The sequence below is a fragment of the Armigeres subalbatus genome, chromosome 3 (assembly GCF_024139115.2).
Source record: "Armigeres subalbatus isolate Guangzhou_Male chromosome 3, GZ_Asu_2, whole genome shotgun sequence".
Classification (NCBI taxonomy): Eukaryota; Metazoa; Arthropoda; class Insecta; order Diptera; family Culicidae; genus Armigeres; species Armigeres subalbatus.
Window position 1 is genome coordinate 208,917,868 of NC_085141.1, and position 17,978 is coordinate 208,935,845.

The 17,978-nt window shown below is 38.1% G+C and overlaps 1 protein-coding gene across 4 annotated transcripts in view; it reads left to right on the top strand.

Moving 5' to 3' along the window:
• The window catches only part of LOC134227861 (zwei Ig domain protein zig-8-like), a 706,001-nt gene that overhangs the window by 669,465 nt on the left and 18,558 nt on the right, over positions 1-17,978 (top strand). For all 4 annotated transcript variants that reach the window (XM_062709547.1, XM_062709550.1, XM_062709548.1 and 1 more), the window contains 2 exons: positions 12,218-12,323; positions 12,868-12,918. In XM_062709547.1, coding sequence (XP_062565531.1) covers positions 12,218-12,323; positions 12,868-12,918 — 157 coding nt within the window. The remainder of the gene's footprint in view (positions 1-12,217; positions 12,324-12,867; positions 12,919-17,978) is intronic.

Genomic DNA, 17,978 nt, shown 5'->3' on the forward strand with positions numbered 1-17,978 from the left:
TTCTACAAAGTTATAGAGAATTTAATTCTAAGCATTTTTGTTTAATAAAAATTTATTTTATCTCATATAGGTAATGTTTCATGACAAAATTGCTAAATTTAGATAGGGTGGTCCCGAAAAAATAGTTTTTAGCGTCCACTTTCATCAATTCAGAATATTTTCAAAAACTGTCTTAGCATCGCTTCACGGTCTTTGGATGGCGCATCTTTTGGTTACATAAGATGGTTGATAGCTTTATTTTCAAGCATATTATAAGCGTTTTCTCATGAAAAAGTGATATTTTTCTGAGCATTCTACTGCAGCTAGTAGCAAATATTAGCAAAAATTTCAATCGTTGTCTGAAAATATACAAGCAGGACCATCAAATCCATGGTATTTCATTTGTCCATCTTTGTCCACTTTTGTTTGATGATAGTATTATTTTTGTACGAAAAATTAGGGTGAAACACATATATCATCTTTTGGATTTTCGCAATATTTGGTAGAATAAAAGACAGGCATACCGTCTTCGACCAGGGGTCGTACAGACTGAACACCTTACACCTAGACAACTGACAGGACACATAATACCCAGTGGACCGGTGGAGAATTTTTCGATCACGAAAAGTTTCCTTCTTACCGAGGCGGAAATCGAGCCCACGCTCCATAGTCCATGCTTCTTGACTATTGATGTCGCTAACCGCACGGCCACACAGCCCACAATGAATCTTTCTTTATCTAAAATATTTAAATCAACTCGTGTGGAAAGGAAGTAGAAAAAATCATTTTGACATTAAAAAAAACTACTGGCACGATTTTCAAGGTGTTCTCATGAAATAAATGCTTAAGAGCGCTATTTTTGTGGCGAAATACAAAATCATAAAATTCTAGTTGGTTTTTCATGGCTAATTCGCAGAATAATTTCATTTTCACAGTTTCTAAGTGAGGGTCGCCAATGACTACATGAGATTCCATGAACATTAATATTTGGTCCAGTAGTTCAAAAATTATGTTTTAAAAAAATATTTTTTCAAAAAGTTGATTTTTTCGACCACCCTGGATCGAAATCGGACAAAATTAAAAAGTGAGTTTATTTATTTTCGAAAAAGAATGATTCTACCAAATATTGCAAAAATCAGAGATATGATATATGTGTTTCCCATCGAATAGCTGATTTTTCATACAAAAACTAATATGATTATCAAACAAAAGTGGACAAACATGGACAAATAAAATTCCATGGATTTGATGGGCCTGCATGTATACTTTAAGATAACGATTGAAATTTTTGCTAATATTTGCTACTAGCTGCAGTAGAAGGCTCAGAAAAATATCACTTTTTCATGAAAAAACGCTTATAATGTGCTTGAAAATGAAGCTATCAATCATCTTATGTAACCAAAAGATGCGCCATCCAAAGACCGTGAAGCGATGCTAAGACAGTTTTTGAAAATATTATGAATTGATGAAAGTGGAAGCTAAGAACTATTTTTTTCGGGACCACCCTATCTAAATTTAGTAATTTTGTCATAAAACATCACCCATATGAGATAAAATAAATGTTTATTTAGCAAAAATGCTCAGAATTAAATTCTCTACAACTTTGTAGAATTATATAAACTCCTAACTCAAAAGGGTAAAAAATACATTTACAAAAAAATTTCACCGAAGGGCCACCCTAATGACAACATACACCAAAAATAGATCTCTTCTTGTAGATCATTTCTTCTGAAGATGTCAAAACTCTAGCACTGATGGTTTTTGAGTTATCGATTTATGTCGTGAAATTTGACGAATCCGACCATTGTGCATTGTAAGAAATCTGTCAATTGTGTATTATTTTGTTACAGTATCTGTATAAAAAGATTACATTTCTTGTATTAAAATCTTGCAGATGTGTACATGGGTTTGAACAAAAATGTTGAGATAGGCAAAATTTTGTCGAAGTTCGAATCAGCATAACTTTGCATAGAATGATCCGTCGGAACCATCGGACGCGGAAGCTCTTCCAGTATACAGTCCCTAAAAAAACTTAGATTATCTCTTGATCATCGGAAATATTTCGGGTTTATCGAGGGTATGGTAAAAATGCATTTTTTTTCTTCTGCTTGTCATTTTATGTGACGTTTACTGCCATCATGTTTCTTGCTTTCCGCAAAAAGTAAAACTAATATGCTGACCAATGGCTGCAGAACGAAAATTCGTTTTTCGTGAAAACGGTACGGCCATACACGCTGAACAAATGTCACTTTCGCAGAACACCCGAAACCTATTACAAATTGGCCAGAAAGATCCTATATTCATTGTCTTGAAAAAACATGAAGCATGGTTCCAGATGGCGCCAGAACCGGCCCCTCCTGGAAGGCGCTACAACCTGCTACAACCTGCGCTTGGAACCTGCTACAAGGGTGGCAGTGGATTATCATTCTGGAAATGTTTCTGTAATCATCGTCTCGCAAAACCATGAAGATATTTAGATACTCATATTTGCATTATTCCTATCTGTTATCTAGTCTATAGTTGTACTAGTCTAAGTCGGTTGACGAAATAAATAAATAAATAAATGTAATTCCCCCATGTTCCCGGAACTGTTGAACTGCAGTAGAAAAATGCATTTTGAACATACCCTCGAAAAACCCGGAACATCTCCGATGACCAAGAACCAATCCCATCTTTTGCAAGGGGACAGTATACTAGAAGAGTGTCCGCTTCTGATGGTCCTGGTTTTATCGGATTATTCTACACAAAGTAATGCTGATTTGAATTTCGACATAATTTTACCTATCTAAACATTTTTGTCTAACCCCTGTATATGCCAAGATGTTGTACAATAATTGTGAGATTTGTTTATTGGATGCAAGATCAAAGGCTTAAGGGAGCTAAGACAAAATCCTCTCAGCACCTTTTTTGGTTGTGAATACAAACTTTTCTTATCATGACACATGTTCAAACAACATGAAAACTTAGAAACAGACGTATCTCGTGCTGAGGATCATAAGGGCGTAACTGTATTGATCGACTTCTCGTAATCGATTTTTTCTTTTGTTAATAACTTAACTGGGTAGAAAGTTACAACCATGATTGATGATTGCAGATTCAACCATCCTTTGACCCCCAAACATAAAATCTATGGAAAAGTTCCGAGTTTCGATGGATTGATAAGAAGAAAGCATCGACGAAGAGAAATTGATCAATGCAGCTACGCCCGTGTGATCGTGAAATATTTATCAAAAACGAGTAATAAATTGACACTGGATTGTTGAAATTACTTCTCAAGCACCACCTGCGAGCTTTACCCCAATTTAGAGATGATGATGATGGGAAATTTAAATTCACAGAATACTTATGTAGAAACCATTACATTAGTGCACACTGCACTTATTGGTAAATTACAAATATAATTGAATAACAATAGACTTTCACGCTTGCACTGCAAAATGAAAGTAATATCATTCTATAGATTTATTAGTGGTAGTTTATTCGACAGTAAATCTTCAAAAAGATCCAATTAAAAACAAGCGCACATTTTGTTGCTTGTTAAAATAGACTTCTCAAGTTCTTGGACTAGTTTTGCACCAGTCCAGCAACCATAAAAATTGCAACCAAAAGAAATAGATCTTTTCTCCCCGGTAGAGCATTTCTCAAACTCAATCAGAGCAGTTTTCCTCAGCTGTCCCGTTATAAAGCATCGAAGATTTATTTTATCCCACCGACGACGAACGACAAGCATGTCTTCGCCATCCGTCCTTCTTTTGTGCGAAATAAATTTTTATCCATTTTCTTCCGTTCTTTGGAGGACCGTTTGGATGCTTTTACATTTGCCTGCCAGTAGTTTTTTCTTTCGTTTTTCAGGATGAGCCAAATCCCAGCAGGGTGGTCGCAGCAGCGTCAACAGATAGTAAACAGTTTCTTGTGTCAGTGAGTGGTGGCAATAGTCTTTGAGCCCACTATCTGAAGCAGCTCCGGATCGAATCGCATCCTCACAGCTTTAATCTTGCTTAAGGGAGTTACATTTTTCCAACCTTCCGTTTTCATTCGCTATGACAAGAATTTGGCATGGCTAATAAATCCAACCAATTTGTATTTTAAGAGGGGCGTGGGTAACGGCTTCAAATAACAAAATATTATTCACGCACATTTTATGAAACGTGATTTTTAATATTTTTTATATTCCATGAACTACCATAAAATTGTTCTAAGGATCATTCACTTTAGGAAGATTGTCCCGACGGACATTTCCTTGATTACCATCTATCAATAACTCGATTTCTAACGATTTGATCAATGACATATTTTGCCAGCCTAAAATGGCCTAAATTTCCAATTAAAGATTAATTTGTATGTATGTTTATTAAAAAGGCACGTTTTAATTGGAAATAATTATACACCCACTTCACTTGTGTGGAGCTGAATATAAAAGTGGTGGCTTTTCAGTGAACATGCATGCACATAACAATCATTTATTGAAATAAATCATTTTAGGCTGTGACGTTCCTTCTTATTTACTAATGCGTTTATAATATAACACATAAACCGTAATGACCTCTTTGAAAACATACCCCACAGGCAGCACGGCCGGGACGTGTTTGTTCCTGAGTGAACATAATGTTCACAGAATCGCAGTAGTCTGTAGATACTGCAGCCGTTGCTCGAGACGTCACCATCACTGGAGCTTCGATATAATCGGTTGAGCTACTGTGTTCACCGCATTCCAAATATCCAAATATCCACATCCTCTGAGTGAGATTGTCCAGGGCTATCCGAGGATCTTTCGTAATGTGTTGAAGGCTTCATTGTTGGAGCTCAACATTCGACATCGGTTGATGAATACTTGCAGTTTCGGCGTGATACACACCAAGTCTAACTGGCGTATAACAACACAGATTTCACGTTAGAGTTAAATATTCAAAATTTGGTGCGTTGACTAATCTGATTGGCTCTTCATATTTCCGTGAATTTGCGTAAACTTCTTGATACGCCCTCCTATGTGATCTTGCTTCAGCCTTTCGACGCAAACTGGCTACACGATATTGAATGTAAAGAGGAGGCGAATATCGCTAGTTGTTGCTGGTTTCTCCCCTTTGTCAGCCAGGGAGTCCACACACGCTCGCTTGTCCCTTCTACATCAGCATTTAACTGCTTTCCCGGGAGCCGAATACCGGTGATAGGACTCGTACTTGGCCTGTCTGGGACTCGAACTTGTCTGGAGGCCAGATAGGCCTGCAAACCAGATGGGTGTTTGTTGTCTACGTCAGGAGCGCAGATCAAATACCTCGTGCGGCTCGGCAGGTGTGAGCTTTGTGTCCTTCTGTTTCACACATCCGGCATAGCTTACTTTGATCGGGACCTTTACAGTCATCCGAATTCGAAGCTTTTCAAACAGGCCTAAGGTTGTTGGTTTATGCTCACTGAAAACACTGACCAACCCACATTCTGCTTGGTTTTATCAAGCACCTTCTTGGTATCAACCGGGGTTACCTGGAATGAAGCAACCTGCTTTCCCACGTATCCCTTTCTTAACCGATTGGCGGTATCCTGGATTTCTACGCCACACTTATCTATCAGTGCTGAACTACTTCCACTGGGTATAACCTCATCCTCTCTTCAGTCAACTTTTTATAGAACTCGTCAGCGTAGCATCCCGGTTCCAGACGAGGATCATCCCGCCCTTTTGCATTCTACGGATACAGCTGACATCCGGTCCCAGGCCAGAATTTCATCACCCCTCATAACCTTCAGTCTTGGCGATAATCGCTTCGCCTCTGTCTTTTCTGCCTCGGCCTTGAAAGGTGCACTCTGTGGATTTCACGACCTCCACCCAAGGCAGGCTTCATCCCGTCAAACTGCAGCAATCCTTTATGACGAAAACACTGGTTTTCGCCGTTCTTTGGTGTCGGCAATCTGCTCGACCATCTCTCGGCATATTTCAGTGGCCTTCCTTTTCGAAGGTACCGTTTTGGCACTAGTTAGCCACCAGCCCGACTTTACTATGCTTATGGATTGTGTCAGCCATGCATTTATGGAGCTCTGCAGTCTGATTTTCTGCTAGTTGTGTATGTTTAGTGAGCAGATTAATATTTAATTCGGCTGCTTTGCTGAATTTTGCCATTTTACTCACCGCCAACTACTTCTCCTTAGTAAGAAGGCGAATGCTGCGTTATGCTCCTCCGGAACTTTCTCCAGGAATTCCTCCGGAAGTTCCTCCAGAAAATCCACCGGAATTTTCTCCACGAATTCCTCCAAATTTCCATCAGGAGTTAACTGTGAAGTTCTTCCAGGAATTCGAAAAGTTCATCCAAGAATTTTTCCGGGAGTTCCTACAAAAATTCTATCAAAACTATTTCAGGGATTCTTCAGGACGTTTCTTGAACAATTTGTCTGGAAGTTTCACCAGAAATCTCTCTGAAAGTTTTTCAGGAAGCTTCTCCAGGAATCCTTCGGAAAGGTTCTTGAAAAATTCTTCCCGGGATTCATTCAAAAGTTTCATCAAATTTCTTCCAGGAATCCCTCATGAAATATCTTCAATATTTTGTTTAAGTTTCTTCAGAAATTCCATTTGAAGCTCCTGAGGGAGTGCATTCGGACTCCCTCAGATAATTCTTCCGGAGATTCCTGCAGGAATTCTTTCCGAGGTTTCTGAAGCATTTCCTACAAATTCCCTTTGAAAATTTTCACTGGTGTCCAGAAATTCCATAGGAATTATTACGGAATTGTTTCGTGAATTCCTCTAAAAATCTATCTGCGTATTATTTACATTTTTATGAATGTTCCCCTTTTTGCCTTTCTCGTATACAAAGTATACGTAAAGGCTATAGGATCACTCCAAAACCGAACTTATGATAGAAGGCTCGGGACCCATAGTGTAATATACCAATCAATCCAGTTCGACGAATTGAGGTGATGTCTGTATGTGTGTGTACAAAAATGTGAGATACACTTTTTGGTACTTAGCATTATTGCTCGCAACAAGTTGCAGTCGACGCGGATTGCGGTCTAGTTGTTTCCTATTGAAAATTGGCCCGATCGGTCATTGCGTTCCAGTTATTGAAAAAACATTGTTTTTCTATAAGAAAATTATTTTGAGCTTTTTAGTGGAATGTTTTCACCTGTCATAAGACGAGTTTATACAATCCCATTGAATTCCACCACTTAATTGTATCTTGACAGATACGTATTTCGACCTCAACAGTAAGGCCGTCTTCAGTGTCTCGTACTTGACTCGACTCGTAAGTCGAGTCAAGTACGAGGCACTGAAGACGGCCTTACTGTTGAGGTCGAAATACGTATCTGTCAAGATACAATTAAGTGGTGGAATTCAATGGGATGGTATAAACTCGTCTTATGACAGGTGATTGTTTTTCTGCCAAAAAAATTTTTTTACGAAGATTGCAGCAATGCATTCAAATGCATATGAATTGATGGAAAAAGTAAAATCTATCCCCCTAAAGTGCTATTTCGACCTTTCTTATGTGTTTTTCTTATTTTTTTAATGCGCGAGAAAGACACCACCAACGCTAGGTGGATTGATCAGGGTTTTTTACTTAAATTCATTTATTTTGAGTTTTGCTTCTTACATTATTTTTGACATTACAAGTGTTTGGCCATTTGGCCGTTCATCTTTGATTCCGTTCAATAGCAATGGTAAGGATTTAAAAAAATAAATAAAGTTTATCTAATGTATTAGCATAGCCTTAAGGAGGCATTGATTATTTTATAAAATTTGATAACCTAACTACTATGTACAATAATATTTACAATAATACTTTGATAACCTAAATTGGAACTAGCGCCCTAATGGTCGCCTGGTCCGATAGTAAGCAACGGATCCTTAACCTTTCCTTACACTCACCAAAGCGCTCGTGTAGAGTTTTAATGCCGGCCAGACGGTGAACCTCAGAAGTTCGTGTCCTGGGAGGGGTGTTCATGATCATCCTCAGGAACTTGTTTTGAGCTCGTTGGAGTTTCAGATGATGAGTTTTTGCGCAGCTCTCCCAGACCGGCATGCCATATTCGATCACAGGGAGGATGATTTGCTTGTAGACAGCAAGCTTATTTTTCAGGGACAATGACGACCGGCGGTTGATCAAAGGGTACAGAAGTTTCAACAAAACGTTACACTTTGTCACCGTTTTGTCAACCTGTTGCCTGAAAATAAGCTTGCTGTCGAGGGTCAAGCCAAGGTAGTCGGCCTCATTGGCCCATTCCACAGTCGTGCCATTGAGGATGATTTTACAGTCCCCAGGCGGAACATGTTTAGGGGATTTGGAGTGGGGGAAAATGATGACCTGGGTCTTCGCCGCGTTGATACAGATCTTCCAGCTGGTGAGGTACTCTGTCAGGGCATCCAGGCCTCGTTTGAGTTGTGCCACTAGCGCTCTGATCACTCTACCGTTGTAGACGATGGAGGTGTCATCTGCGAACAGAGACAGAATGCCGCCTTATAGAGGTTCTGGCATGTCGGAGGTGAACAAATTGAAAAGCAGGGGCCCGAGGATACTGCCCTGGGGGACGCCTTCGACGATGTTGTGGGCATTGAAACTCGTTCCGCTGACTGAGACCCGGAATGTCCTTGCCGACAGATAATTGTTGATGATTTTCACCAGGTTCATCCAAGATTTTTTCCGGGAGTTCCTACAAATGTTCTATCAAAATTCCTTCAGGAATTATTCAGGACGTTTCTAAAACTATTTCTTCGGAAGCTTCACTATAAATCCCTTTGGAAGTTCTCCCAGGAATTCCTCCGAAATTTCTGTCAGGAATTGCTCCGGACGCATCTCCAGGAATTCCTTCAAGAATTCCTATTGACGTTCCTCCAGGAATTTCTTCTGAATTTCCTCCAAGAAACCCCTTTTTTTATAAATAAAGAAATAAAAAAAAATCTCAGAATCCTCCCGAAGTTCCTCCATAAAATCATCCGGAAATTCCGCCATCATTTCCTTTAGAAGGTGCTCCAGGAAGTCCACCGGAAGTTCTTCCACAAGTTTTTTCCCGAAGGTTCCACCAGAAATTAGTTGGGATGATTCTTCAGGAAGCTTCTCCAGAAATTCTTCGGAAAGGTCCTTAAAGAATTCTTCCCGGAATTCCTTCAAAAGTTCCATCAAATTTCTTCCAGGAATTCCTTAGGAAATATTTTCAATATTTTTTTGGGAAGTTGATTCAGAAATTCCTTTCAAAGCTCCTCAGGGAGTGCGTTCGGACTCCCTCAGATAGTTCTTCCGGAGATTCCTACATGAATTCTTTCCGAAGTTCCTGAAGCATTTCCTCCAAATTCCCTTTGAAAATTTCTCTGGAGTCCAGAAATTCCGTAGGAGTTATTATGGAATTTTTCCGCGAATCCCTCTAGAAATGACTTCGAAAACTCTTCAGAAATTTTCACTGAACTCCTTTCAAACCTCACATAAAATTTTTACCCTACCCTCGGAGTTTCTTCCAGAAATATTTCCAGGATTTCTTCTACATTTCTTTTACAATTCAATTGCGAATTCCTCCAGAAAATTGTACATCCAAAAAACAAATCTGACAATTATTGTATAAAATCTGGGCATATACAATTCTGTAAGCTTTTTATACAAATATTGTATTAAAATAATACAAATCTGTATTATTTCAATACAATAATTGTATTAAAATCTTCCGAAATTGTATATGCCCAATTATTATACAGTTTCTGTAAGGTTCTTATGCAGAACTGTATTAAAATCTGCCATCCGCTGGTTGGGTGAGTAATCCATGAATTTTATCTAAAGGTAATCCGGAAATCCCCCAAGGTATTTTCCAAAACATTCCTCCAAGAAGCTTTCTGGAAAATCGCTCCGGAAGTTCCTCCAGGGGGAATTCCTCCGGAAGTTTTTTGGTTTAAAGGTGTGAGAAGTGCGTTGAACGCTCGCCTGTGATTATGAAGGCGGAGAAAGTAGCAAATTAAATACAATATGGCTAATCTAATGCGTTCATAGCAGATTGAGCACTCCGTGGCCTCAGACGAGTACGGACGCAGTATCAAAAACAAAAACAATATGGCTAATCTGAGGCGTTCATCGTAGATTGAGCCCTCGTCTAAGGGCACGAAGGTGGACTCAGCATATTCTTCCCTTCTTTTCTTTTCTTCTCTTCAAGGGAAATAAATAGAAAAGTATGTTTGTAAAAATGTAGTGTCTTGAACAAGAAAATCATCCCGGAAAAGCTTGTTAGCCGTTAACTAACCGACCCCACACTACTACAGGACTGGTTCTAGGAGGACTCAAACTCAAACATGTTTTCTCATACAAATTTCCAGATAATTATAGATTGCCTTTGCGCCACCCTAAATAGCCACCCATTTGCCTAAAATTCTGTTAAAATTGGGCAATGGAATTTTAAAACTTTTTTGGAATTTAACCAGCCCTAATGTGCAGCATCAGTACAGATGGCTACGGGAAAACCAAACAATAAAGAGGTAGTACACTAATTCATGATTTGAGTGTCTTACTTCTACGTGAAGTTAAACGATTTACTATGATTTGGAAGATGATATTAGCATTTCAATATCATAATAAAGAGGTGTTTTTTGGCAAAGGTGGTTCCATTCAGGTAGTGAGAGGTTGGATCGACTACTCCTTGCTAATAAAAACCAACTCCCTTTATGCCACGGCCATCAGTTAAAGCGTACGCTTACACTTGGTATGCACAACATGCATTTTAACAGAGAACGACACATTCGTCAGTCTACGAATCATGAGACCCTAATCGCGGGCTGTCTCTTCCCATTTTAAACACACGAACTGCCCTGTAAATCACTACGGCTCCCAATCCAGGAAATTAGCTGAATTATAATGAACTATTGTCTTAGGCTAGGGCTCTTAGCTAAAATAGAACCACTTTGTGCTCGGTTAGACAGCGGTTTACTCGCCTTCCTTTAAACCATTGATGCATATGCATTGTAAAATATAGGGCATGGAAATGGAAACCATTTTACTTCTGAGCTAAACTCATCTAATTCAGCGAAGAAACAATATTCAAATCCATTGGCATTTTGCCATGACTGTCGAACGTGACCCACCTAACAATATAACGTACCTTACGACAAGCAAGTTGTTATCGAGTGCATTGCAGACATTTCCAACCGGCATTTAAAGAACTTATTATAAAGATTACACAAACTTAATCTGCTCTATAAAAATGAAATGGTCTGTGTTCGTATCTGCATAACTCGAAAACTACTCGACGGATTTTTTTCTTTTGAAGATGTCCGTTTTTGTTTCCGACGGGTTTATATGATATTTCCTTATAGAAAAATCACGAGTAAGGTTGAGTAAATCATGAAAAACGAACATTAAGAATCTTATGAATGCATGGGCAGTTCATGACACGCATTTTCGCCTACTGTTCAGGACAACGTCTGCTGGGTCTACTAGTAATACTATAGCTCACTATAGTCATGAAAACAAAAAGAATTAAAAGAATTCTCGCTTAACTTTTCAAAAGAACCTAAGTAACATTTTTTTCATGAATTAATTTGAATACTGCAATCAATATTCCATGTTGTTCTGTTGATTGCGCTATTCAAATTAATTCATGACCAAAAATTTACTAAGGTCCTTTTGAAAAGTAAAGCGAAAATTTACGGCCCACTGTTGGCCGAAGACTGCCTTATTGTTGAGCTCGAAATAAGTATCTATAAAGGTTCAACCAACTGGTGGAATTAAACGGCATATTAATAACAGGTAATGACAAGTGAAGACATTCCACTAAAAAGCTGCAAATAATTTTCGATTAAAAAATTGAATGTGATCCAAAATATTGCATAAAAAATATGTTACATAAATAGCTTACTCTCTAGTTTCCAATACACATTATTTGCTAATATTAGGTAATCATCCACTACTAGAATTCAAGCGGAAACGCAAGTTCAGTGACCCTACAATTATGGGTCACGCACTGATAAGAGTAATTTCCATTTGACCAACATACAAAATGGAGTGACTAAATATTGCTACAAAGTGACCCATATGTCAGTGTAATTGTTGTATTTAATATGACTGTTTACTCATCAATATTAATTTAAATTTGTGAATCTGTATTCGCAGAAAGATTAAACACGATACATCAAAGTTGAGAACAACTGACGGCTCACACTTGTACGCTTCGAGCACAATTTATGCAAATTTGTTTCATTCTGTTTGTCAATTTATGATTTCTGCGCTCTTATCTCCTTGCCGGTCCGATTCATTTCGCCTTTTTTTCTCTTCTCGCAATTCCACAGATTGGCTCATTGATCATCGAGTCGACAAGGAAAAAAGATTCCGGAAACTACTCGTGCAGCCCGTCGAACAGTCCACCGATCACCGTTTCGCTGCATGTCATCAATGGTAAGTCGGAGTTATTGGAAGCGATGGAAAATTGGTGTTCAGTTTGCCATGTTGTTCGTTTTACGATGCATGTTTTATGATGGTCTTGTTTTGTAAGCATTGAGATAATCCTGTAGAAATGCTGCATATTAGTTATGAAAAATCCTAAATGTGAAAAAGGGACGTATACGCCATTTTCCAAAAATGGTGTTAACGAGTAGTATTCAAAGAGGTCTTTAACAGAAAAATGAAAAACATGTGTGTTGTAATTTGGCGCATATATCACTTTGCCAGATTACGGTAATTCATAACTTGCGGAAGTGCAGCTTTTTTGTTTGAAATTTGAACTTCTACAGATTTATTTAAAATTTTCTGACAAAAAAAAATTGATTACAACTGACTTTTGCCAGCAACTGTAGCTTATATTTTCATGACTTTCCATTAGATAATGCACGTTAATCAAACTTTAATTGAAATTATTATGAAATACCCCGCACTGTTGTAATGATTTTCCACGAATTTGTAATCCGAATATCCCACTAACCATTTTGTCTGTAATTAACAGGTGAATCCTCCGCATCTGCAGTAACGTCGTCGGCCGGATCGCTGTTCGATGGTGAGTATGAGTATAATTAACTAACTACTATTTGGGTGAAATCGATATTTCATGGCGCATTGGAGCATCAAGTGGTTGTCAGTGTGGGTTGTGGAAAGTAAAGACGAGGTAACTACTGTGTTTTAATTATTTAGCTGATCCTTTAAAATTTGTTTGTTTTTGTATATTGTTTTGTAAAGCTGAACTTTCGAGCATTATTATCGAGGGATTTTTTTTTTTTTTTTTAACTAATTTTATTTGCTAATTATCTAATACATGCATTCATCTCTTAGACTAGGTGTTCCGTGTTTTCTTAACACTATCATCCTTATTTGCTATGTTACGCTTTTAGTTATTATTAATACATTTCAATTGCTTCTGGCAGTTAGAATTTTTCCTCTGGTTGAATTGAACCATGTAGGAATTACAATGTTTTCAACTTAAACTAAACTTAACCTATTTTATACTAAGGGTACAAGGAGTTAATCGTTGCAATAGAAGATTGCAACGATTTTTGTCTAAAATTGGAAATTATTTTGTTGGACATTTGTTGCAATGTCTCAATATTAGAAATTCTATGAAGTTCGTTGGTACTATACCACGGAGGCAACTTCAGAATCATTTTCAAAATTTTATTTTGAATCCTCTGGAGTGCCTTCTTTCTGGTATTGCAGCAACTAGCCCATATTGGCACAGCATACAACATGGCAGGTCTAGAAATTTGTTTGTAAATCAAAAGTTTGTTCTTAAGACAAAGTTTTGATTTTCTGTTTATAAGTGGATATAGGCACTTAATATATTTGTTACATTTGGCTTGAAGGCCTTCAATGTGATTTTTAAAAGTTAATTTTTGATCTAGCAGAAGTCCTAAATATTTAGCTTCGCTAGACCAATTAATTGGAACCCCATTCATAGTGACAATATGTCTGCAAGAAGGTTTCAAATAAGAAGCTCTCGGCTTATGTGGGAAAATTATAAGCTGAGTTTTGGAAGCATTCGGGGAAATTTTCCATTTTCGCAAGTAAGTGGAGAAAATATCCAAACTTTTTTGCAATCTACTACAAATGACACGAAGGCTTCGCCCTTTGGCGGAAAGGCCCGTGTCATCTGCAAACAAAGATTTTTGACACCCTGGTGGTAAATCAGGTAAGTCAGAAGTAAAAATGTTATACAATATGGGCCCCAGTATGCTGCCTTGGGAACACCAGCCCTTACAGGTAATCTATCAGATTTAGTATTCTGATAGTTTACCTGTAGCGAGCGATCTGATAAATAATTTTGGATCAGTTTAATGATGTACAGAGGAAAATTAAAATTCATCAATTTTACAATCAAACCTTCATGCCAAACACTGTCAAATGCTTTCTCTATATCAAGAAGAGCAACTCCAGTCGAATATCCTTCAGATTTGTTGAGCCGAATTAAGTTCGTAACTCTTAATAACTGATGAGTGGTTGAGTGCCCATGGCGGAAACCAAATTGCTCATCAGCAAAAATAGAATTGTCATTAATATGAACCATCATTCTATTTAAAATAATCTTTTCAAACAGTTTGCTTATTGAAGAAAGCAAACTGATTAAGCGATAACTAGAAGTCACAGTTGGATTTTTGCCCGGCTTCAAAATTGGAACAACTTTGGCGTTTTTCCATTTATCTGGAAAGTATGCCAATTGAAAACATTTGTTAAATAAATTAACCAAAAGGATAAAGAGCTCTCAGGAAGTTTTTTTTTTTGATAAGTATGTAAAAAATACCATCGTCACCCGGGGCTTTCATATTTTCAAATTTTCTAGTGATAGATCTCACTTCATCCAAATTGGTTCCCAACGAAGGGTCAAAAACATTCTCTTGATTGAGAATGTCTTCGAAGCTCCGTGTAACCTGATCCTCAATTGGACTAGTGAGACCTAGACTAAAATTATGGGCACTCTCGAACTGCTGAGCAAGTTTTGAGCCTTTTCGCCATTTGTTAATAAAATTTTATTTCCCTCTTTAAGCGCTGGAATTGGCTTTTGAGGTTTTTAAGAATTTTTGTTAATTTCCAAAAGGGTTTCGAACTGGGATCCAACTTCGAGACATTATTCTCAAAGTTGGTATTTCTCAGAATAGCGAAACGTTTTTTAATTTCGTTTTGCAAATCTCGCCAAATAACTTTCAACGCGGGATCGCGAGTTCTTTGGTATTGCCTTCTTCTCACATTTTTAAGACGGATCAGTAGCTGAAGATCGTCGTCAATAATAATGGAGTTGAATTTAATTTCACATTTAGGAATTGCAATGCCTCTGGCTTCGACAATTAAATTTGTCAAAGATACGAGAGCATTATCAATATCACTTTTGGTATCGAGAGGAATATCAACATCAAAATTCCTATCGATATACGTTTTATATAAATCCCAATCAGCTCTATGATAATTAAAAGTAGAGCTGATTGGATTATAAATGGCTTCTTGTGAGATTTCAAATGTCACAGGAAGGTGATCAGAGTCAAAGTCAGCATGAGTTACCAATTGGCCACACAGCTGACTTGAATCCGTTAAAACTAAATCAATTGTAGAAGGATTTCGACTGGAAGAAAAACAAGTTGGTCCATTGGGATATTGAATAGTATAATATCCCGCAGAACAATCTTCAAATAAAATTTTACCATTGGAATTGCTTTGAGCATTATTCCATGAACGGTGTTTGGCATTGAAGTCACCAATTACGAAGAATTTTGATTTGTTGCGAGTCAGAATTTGAAGATCAGCTTTCAACAAATTCTTTTGCTGCCCATTGCATTGAAAAGGCAAGTAGGCTGCAATGAAGGAAAATTGTCCAAAATTTGTTTCAACAGAAACTCCCAAGGTTTCAAAACTTTGGTTTCAAACGAAGAAAATAATTTATGTTTGATACGTCTATTAATGACAATGGCGACCCCACCACAGGCGCTGTCAAGACGATCATTTCTGTAGATAAAATAGTTTGGATCTCTTTTAATGGAGAGTCCTGGTTTTAAATACGTTTCAGTTATAATGGCAATATGCACATTACGAACTGAAAGGAAGTTGAATAATTCATCTTCCTTACCCTTTAGAGAGCGGGCATTCCAATTTAGAACTTTCACACAATTATTTGGATCCATTGAAACGGAGTCCGATAACAATTTTGTGTGTGTACTTTATACCAACCTGAACAGCTTCAGGAATGGTATTTGCTTTGAACATTGCATCAATCATGTGATGCAATTGTTCAGTTAAAAAATCAAAATCGGAAGCAGTCATGCTACCTGAATCGGCAACATGACCGTTATTTTCCGTTGGGACATGGGTATAAACCTCATTTTGAAAAGAGAAATTTTGTCTACCAGCAGCGATGTTTGCATACGTAGGTACATTGGAAAAATTGGAATTTACTGAAGTGCTTGCTACCCGTTGACGAGCGGCAAAATTTGTTTGTGAATTGTGGTGGGTACGAATTGCTCGACCGGTAACCGGTTTCGAAATTTGAGCGTTTGAAAAATTTCTACCCGTCGAATCTGGGATCCGATTGGAATTTCCCGTCATCAATTTTGCGCGGGAATTCAAAACTTTTTTGCGTGAAGGGCATTCCCAGAAATTGGATTTATGATTGCCCCCACAGTTTGCGCACTTAAATTTATTGGAATCTTCTCTCACAGGACATGCGTCCTTGGCGTGAGAGGTTCCACCACAAATCATGCATTTAGCATCCATGTGACAATGTTTGGTTCCATGACCCCACTTTTGGCACTTACGGCACTGGGTAGGGTTTTGGAAGTTTCCCCAGGCCTGCGGAAATGTTCCCATGTAACACGGACATGAGACATAATACAGGCCTTTTCCAAACTTTTCATATTATTTAGTTCACTTTTGTTAAAATGAACTAAATAAAATTCTTGAGAAATGCCCTCTGGGAAGTTCCAGAATGGGATTTCTTTTATATCTTAATTACTTGGACTGGTGAAAATCCAAATAATAGAGAAAATTCACATTTAATCTCATCCAGTGATTTGTCATCACTGGGGAGACCTTTCAAGACGACTTTGAACAATCGCTCAGTTTTGTCGTCGTATGTGAAGAATTTATGGCGCTTTTCAGTTAAATAGTGAAGAAGACGTTTGCGATCGTCAAAGGATCCCGGCAAAACGCGGCAGTCACCCTTCCTAGCAATCTGAAATGAAACCTTGATCCCCTGAAGGTTACTCAAAATCTCATTCCGGAAGCCAGAAAACTCGGCAACAGACACCCCGATTCGCGGAATCCTTTGCTTTTTCGCATGAATCGAATCACCTGGGCTAGAGGTAGATTCGATTTGCTCAATTTCATCATTAATCAAATCGAACTGATTGCTCAGTTCGATTGGAGAAGAATTATTTCCGATATTAGAGTTAGAAAGAATATCTGAATTCTCCAGCTTCCTTCTATTTTTTTTCGCGCTTGGGCAGGACGGTCTTGAAACCTTGTTTCTTTGAAGGAAGTGGAGAATTCAGAGACTCCCTCTTCCTCTTGTTTTTGTTAATACTCATTGCTGAGCGTGGAGACGTGACCTTCTAAGAGGTTTTTTCCCAGAACGGTGTCCCTGCAGGATTACCACCGCTTGTCGGAATTTTACTTCCGCAAACGGGTCCAACGTAAAACGAAGGCACGGGTCCTTGCAAAGATCGTAACGGGATCAGTGGGTACAAATAGCGCTAAGAAGCACCGTTGAAATTAAAATAGCTTCGGGTAGTATTAAAAACTTCCTTCCGCAAAGAGAGAAAGAACCGCACAGCACGAAAGCACGATGCGGTCTCATTATCGAGGGATTATTTTTTTATTACCAAGTTCACGTTATTCAAGTTAATTGTGTAAATATGCGTAAAATGGCATATCACCTCAAAATTATTGGATTATACGCTGATTCAGTACTTGGAACGGAGGTAGGGGTTGTATATTTGAATTTATTACGTATTATAAATTGAACGTGAGTTTCAACAAATTTTGATTTGCATTTGTTGTATACGTGGGTAAAAATCTGTTCCCAGAAATGGGAACATAGTTAATGATTTCAGGAATCCGGAACATTTTCATGGTATGAAAACA